The sequence below is a fragment of the Camellia sinensis genome, chromosome 1, assembly GCF_055761805.1.
Source record: "Camellia sinensis isolate YWXY chromosome 1, ASM5576180v1, whole genome shotgun sequence".
Classification (NCBI taxonomy): Eukaryota; Viridiplantae; Streptophyta; class Magnoliopsida; order Ericales; family Theaceae; genus Camellia; species Camellia sinensis.
The window spans coordinates 56,063,901-56,069,900 of record NC_138961.1 but is presented as its reverse complement, the minus strand read 5'-3'; the positions used below and the strand labels follow the sequence as shown (position 1 = coordinate 56,069,900).

At 36.2% G+C, this 6,000-nt stretch overlaps 1 protein-coding gene across 1 annotated transcript in view; it reads left to right on the top strand.

The window, feature by feature from the left end:
* The first annotated feature begins 537 nt into the window (after nucleotides 1-537).
* Nucleotides 538-6,000, top strand: part of CTEXP (kinase family with ARM repeat domain-containing protein) — a 42,069-nt gene continuing 36,606 nt past the window's right edge. Inside the window, exon 1 of the mRNA XM_028207035.2 lies at nucleotides 538-884. Within this exon, the coding sequence (XP_028062836.1) occupies nucleotides 759-884 (126 nt within the window). The 5' untranslated portion in view covers nucleotides 538-758. The remainder of the gene's footprint in view (nucleotides 885-6,000) is intronic.

The following is a 6,000-nucleotide window of genomic DNA, read 5'->3' as shown; positions in this document are numbered from 1 at the left end:
TGAGAGGAACGGGTCGACCATCCGGTTGACCAACCGGTTAACCAACCGGTCGCCCCGGAGAAAGTTCAGACAGTTCACAAAAAGGTTCAAACCATTCAAAAAAAAAAAAAAAAAAAATTTTGCCTAGGTGGTCGACCACCCGGTCGACCGGCCGGTTGACCACCCGGTCGACCACCAAAAGTTCAAAAAATTCAAAAAAAAAGGTTCAAACAGGTAAAAAAAAAAAAAAAAAAAATTTTTTTGCCGTTACCGGTTGACCGGCCGATCGACCGGCCGGTCAACCAACCGGTTGACCAACGCAAATTTGATGAAATGGATTCGATGTTGAACCGTTGGAGCGCGAAGTATCAAATTAAGGAAATGACCCATTTTCGACTCAGATTTGGTGAAACATTTGCTACACCGTTGGAGATGCTCTTAGGCGAGCTCAAATTCAATATCAAATTATTATTATTATTTTATTTTATTTATTTATTTATATTTATTTTTATCAACGTGGGATTCTTTTTATTTATTTTTATCAACGTGGGATTCTTTATCAACCGTAGGTAGAAATTCCCAAAAACCAGTTTAGATCTATACTCTGCCAAGTACAGAATCAAACCTCTCTTCCCGGCTCCTTCCGTTCCATTTCTGCCCCTGCATCGCACATTCGCACTGCCATCACACCCCCCTATACTCGACAGATCGAACAATAACGCTCTCTCTCTCTCTCTCTCATCGGAGCTCCAGAGATTCTGAGTGCCTCTTCGAAGAAGATGTTGAAATTCTTGAAGGGCGTTGTTGCCGGATCTGGTTCGGGACCCAATAACCTACCCTACAACATCGGAGAGCCTTACTCCTCTGCTTGGGGCTCTTGGACTCACTGTCGCGGTACCTCCAAGGTACAATTCTCTCTATATCGTTCTCGTTTCTGGTGTCTTTACCTCTCATACTCGCGTAACTAGGGTTGATCTCTTTCAACTTCGTAGAATCAATGGACTTCAAGTTCTTTTCGCGCTTTAATTCTGTGAAACGGTGTCTATTCTCGAGTTTAATCGTCAATTTTAGATCAGATTAGTATGCTGTTTTAATTATGGCTACGTTGATGTTGATTAGTGGAATTCGTCTGGAATCTGTATTCTAATTGAAAGATATAAATTATGGAATTTTAACTCTCTCTTTTTTCTTTTTCTTTTTTTAATTTCTTTTTGTTTGTTGATAAGCTATAAGATCTAGTCATGATTGCAAAAGGTACAAGTGATAGTGTCAAAGATCTTAGCTTGTTGTTTAGATTTGGACTTCATGACTCATGCGTATAGCTGACAAACAAAGTTTGTTTGCAAAGATTTAAAATGTGTCACATATTCTTTTTGAATTTGCTAATTTGGAAGATTCATGCTGTCTGAGTTTTTCATTTTTTATTTTTAGAATCTCTCTCTTTCCAAAACTTTTTTCGTGTAAATTTGATAATTTGGAGCATTGTGATCGCCTCTTGATTTGCTATTTGGTATATTTGTTTTTCACTCCTTGACTTCCTCAAAGATGCATTTTGCCCCATCTTGCTTTTTATAAGAAACAGATTCTATCTACTTGTTACTTTTATGTCATTAGTTGGATTTTGCTTGCTATGGAGAGAGTCTGCGGCAACGTTCCTTCCTTCTTTCAACCTATTCTGTGAAAGTTTAGCCTTCTCATGTTTCTGTCTCTATCTCCAGCCCTCTATGCCCTTCTATCTATTTCCAATTTTATTGCATATGAATATACATAATCTAACATAGTAGAGAAGCTTGTTTCCAAACACACTAGTGTTATGGGGGCAAATTATGATCAGGGAGCAATTTTTACATTTTGAGTTTATAATGGTCATGGTTTTTCCAAACTTTTTCTCTTTAGTTCACTGGAATGGAATGAGATGGAATGCAATGGCATTCTGTAGTCTATCCTATGGAATGATCATTTCGTTACAATGGGTAATGATGATACTATCTGCAATGTATTTATCACTATTTTTTTAGTTAACCAAACATAGTAATGAACATAGAATAATCATTTCATTTCACAGTATTCCGGTGAACCAAATACTACCCAAGTTGAATGGTGAATGACTAACCTTGCTACATAACATTATCTTTCACTTGTTTTGTGAACAACAAAATTTTAAAGAAACGTAGAAGATTAGGTGGGAGGCATTCCTACCAAACATTCATGCTCATAATAGCATTGAAACACACATTTCTTAACTTTCCTGGGGCTAGCATTTCACATATCGACCAGTTGCTTTAGTGAATTGTCCCTCTACGACACATATGATTGTTGTTTTTTTTTTTTTGCATAAGAGCTTAAGCTAAAAATTCATCATCTGTATGGGGTTTCAAAGAAGAATGTAGTTATCCTCCGATTTTTGATGCAACATTATTATTAGGTTTTCTTGAAATGCCAAGGAAACAATATTATTATTAGGGCTGTGCAAAATACCTCCAAATTCTATAAAACTCTATCTATCCGTATCAATCCGCACCGCTCTATCTGCTAATCGCGGATTAAACTTTAAAATTTATAATTTGCCTTCAAACTGCTATGCTCTGCTAGAGTTAATAAACCAAACCAAACCAAACCAAGCCAAGCCAAGCCTTAAGTCCCATCAAATGGGGTCGGCTACATGAATCTTTCTTCTCTACGCGGTCCTATCAAATGCCATCTCGTTAGTCAAATTAAGTAAATCCATATCTCTATTTACAACGTTAGCCAACGTTAATTTAGGCCTACCTTGTTCCCTGACACTCCCTTCTACCGTTACAGTATTGCATCTCTTTACTACTACTGTTGTTGGTTCCGTTGAATGTGACCAAATCATCTCAATCGATACTCTCTCAACTTATCTTCTATCGGTGCTACTCCTACCCATTCCTTAATACACTCATTTCTAATTCTGTTTTGTCTAGTCTTGCCACAAATTCACCTTAGCATCCTCATCTCAGCCACACTCATTTTATCTACATGTTGTTTCTTAGTTGCCCAACACTCCGTCCCATATAACATCGCTGGTCTAATAGCCATTCTATAGAACTTACCTTTTAGTCTAGTGGGTATTCGTTTATTGCACAGTACCCCAGACGTACTTCTCCATTTACATCATCTTGCCTTAATCCTATGGGCCACATTTGCATCAATCTTCCCCGCTGTTGTGATAATCGATCCTAAATAATGAAAATGTTCACTCCTAGGCAATTCTTGGTTCTCAATCTTCACTTCTCCTCTGCTTTTATTGTTACTATTACTAAATTTACACTCCATGTACTCTGTCTTATTTCTGCTTATCCGGAAACCTTTAGATTCAAGAGCTTTTCTCCAAATCTCCAACTTTGTATTAACTCCTTCTCTAGTCTCATCTACTAGCACGATATCGTCTGTAAAAAGCATACACCATGGCATGTCATCCTGAATATTTCTCGTTAACTCATCCATAACTAAAGCAAAAAGATAAGGGCTTAATGTAGATCCTTGGTGTAACCCAACAGTGATAGGAAATTCATTTGTCTCTCCAGCAGGCGATCTAATAGTGGTCACCACCCCTTCATACATGTCCCTAATCACATTAATGTAACCTTTTGTCACCCCTTTCTTCTCTAACACCCACCATATTATATCTCGGGGCACTCTATCATATGCTTTCTCAAGGTCGATAAACACCATATGAATGTCTCTTTTCTTTTCTCTATTCTTTTCTATTACTCTCCTCAAAAGATAAATTGCTTCTATTGTTGACCTGCTGGGCATAAACCCAAATTGATTCTCTGACACCTCTGTTATATCTCGTAATCGGCGTTCCATTACTCTCTCCCACACTTTCATCATACGGCACATTAGCGTGATTCCTCTATAGTTGTTGCAATTCTGGACATCTCCTTTATTCTTATATATTGGCACTAAAATATTCTTCCTCCACTCATTTGGCATGTTCCTAACCAACAAAATTTTACTAAATAACCTAGTCAACCAAGCAACCCCTTTTTTACCCAAGCACTTCCAAGCTTCAATAGGGATATCATTGGGTCCTAAAGCCTTATCTGATTTCATCTTCTTAAGTGCAATCTCCACTTCAAAGTTTCTAATCCTGCGATAAAACCTATAGTCTTGATTTATTGTATTACTAGCCATTTCTTCCACTATTGCCGTACCTCCATGTTCCTCATTTAATAGTTTCTCAAAATAGTTCTTCCATCTTTTCTTAATCTCTTCATCCTTCACCAATACTTTAGAATCCTCACTCTTGATGCACTTAACTTAATTAAAATCTCTTGTTTTTCTCTCCCGTATCTTAGCAAGTTTGTATACCCTCTTCTCTTCTTCTTTACTATATAGTCTAGTGTATAGGTCATCATAAGCTTTCAACTTAGCCTCTCTCACTACTTTTTTGACCTCCTTATTAGCCAATTTATAGCTCTTAAGGTTTTTCTCAGTTCTATCCTTCTGCCACTTTTTAAAGCACTCTTTCTTTGCCTTAATTACCGCTTGAACCTCTTCCCTCCGCCACCAAGTTTCCCTAGTGCTGGGTCCCGTCCCTTTCGACTCTCTAAGCACTTCCCTTGAGATTCTCCTCATACAATTGTCCATCGAGTTCCACATAGTGTTAACATCATCTTCCAAGTCCCAAGTAACTTCCTTATCCATTCTATTCTTAAATATTTCTAGTTTATCTCATTTTAGGCCCCACCATCTCGTCCTACAGCGCCCACCATCCTTCCTAATTTGGTATTGCCCTCTAAAACATAAATCTAGTACCAAAATTCTATGTTGAAAGGTCAGACTCTCTCCAGGAATCAACTTACAATCATTGCATTTTAGGCGGACCACTTTTCTCACTAAGAAGTAATCTATTTGGCTATTAATTGACCCCCTCTTAAAAGTTATCAAATGATCCTTCCTCTTCTTATACATTGTATTGGCCACCACCAGGTCAGAAGCCAACGCAAAATCTAAGATACCCTCTCCAGCTTCATTTCTGTCACCAAAACTGTATCCACCATGCACCCTTTCATAGCCTAGTTTATCTATGCCTACATGGCCATTAAAATCTCCACCTATAATCAGGTTCTCTCCTACGGGCATCTCCTGTAAGATCTTATCCATTTGCTCCCAAAAATCCTTCTTAGTCTGATTATCTAATCCTACTTGAGGGGCGTATGCACTAATAACGTTCACTATATTCCCTCCAATAACTAGTTTAAGTAACATAATCCTATCCCATTTCCTAATGACCGCCACTACATTCTCCACCAGACCCTTGGCAATTATGATTCCTACTCCATTCCTGCGTCTGACCTTACCATTATAATACAGTTTAAAATCGGTATCCTCAATTTCCCTAGCTTTCTCACCCGTCCACTTAGTTTCTTATACGCAAACTATACTAACTCTCCTTCTAATCATAATATCTACCAATTCCATCGTCTTACCAGTTAAGGTTCCTATATTCTAAGTAGCTACCCTAATATCTACAGTTTAAAATTGGTCCCTGACTTTTCAATTGTGATACATTTGACCATGAATTTTGAATCTTATTCCAAGTAAGGACAATTGAAAATATCATTAGATTTTTCAATGGTAAAATCGTCAATTTGATAAAATATAAATTAATTTAATAAAAAAATAAATGTCAAAAAAATATTTTTAATTTTTTAAAAATTATTTCTATCCACCAATGATAAAATTATGTAAAATTAATAAAAATGACATGATTAATTTTTTAAAATTAATTTTACATGATCATCATCCAAGCACATAATAAAAATTAATTTGGTAAAAAAAATAAATAAATGTTTAAAAGATTTATCAATTTTATATAATTTTATTTTTAATAGGTAGAAATAATTTTTAAAAATTCAAAAATATTTGTTTGACATTTATTTTTGTCAAATTAGTTTATATTTTATCAAATTGATAATTTTACCCTTGAAAAATCTAATGATATATTCAATTGTCCTTATTTGGAACAAGATTCAAAATTCAGGGTCAAAT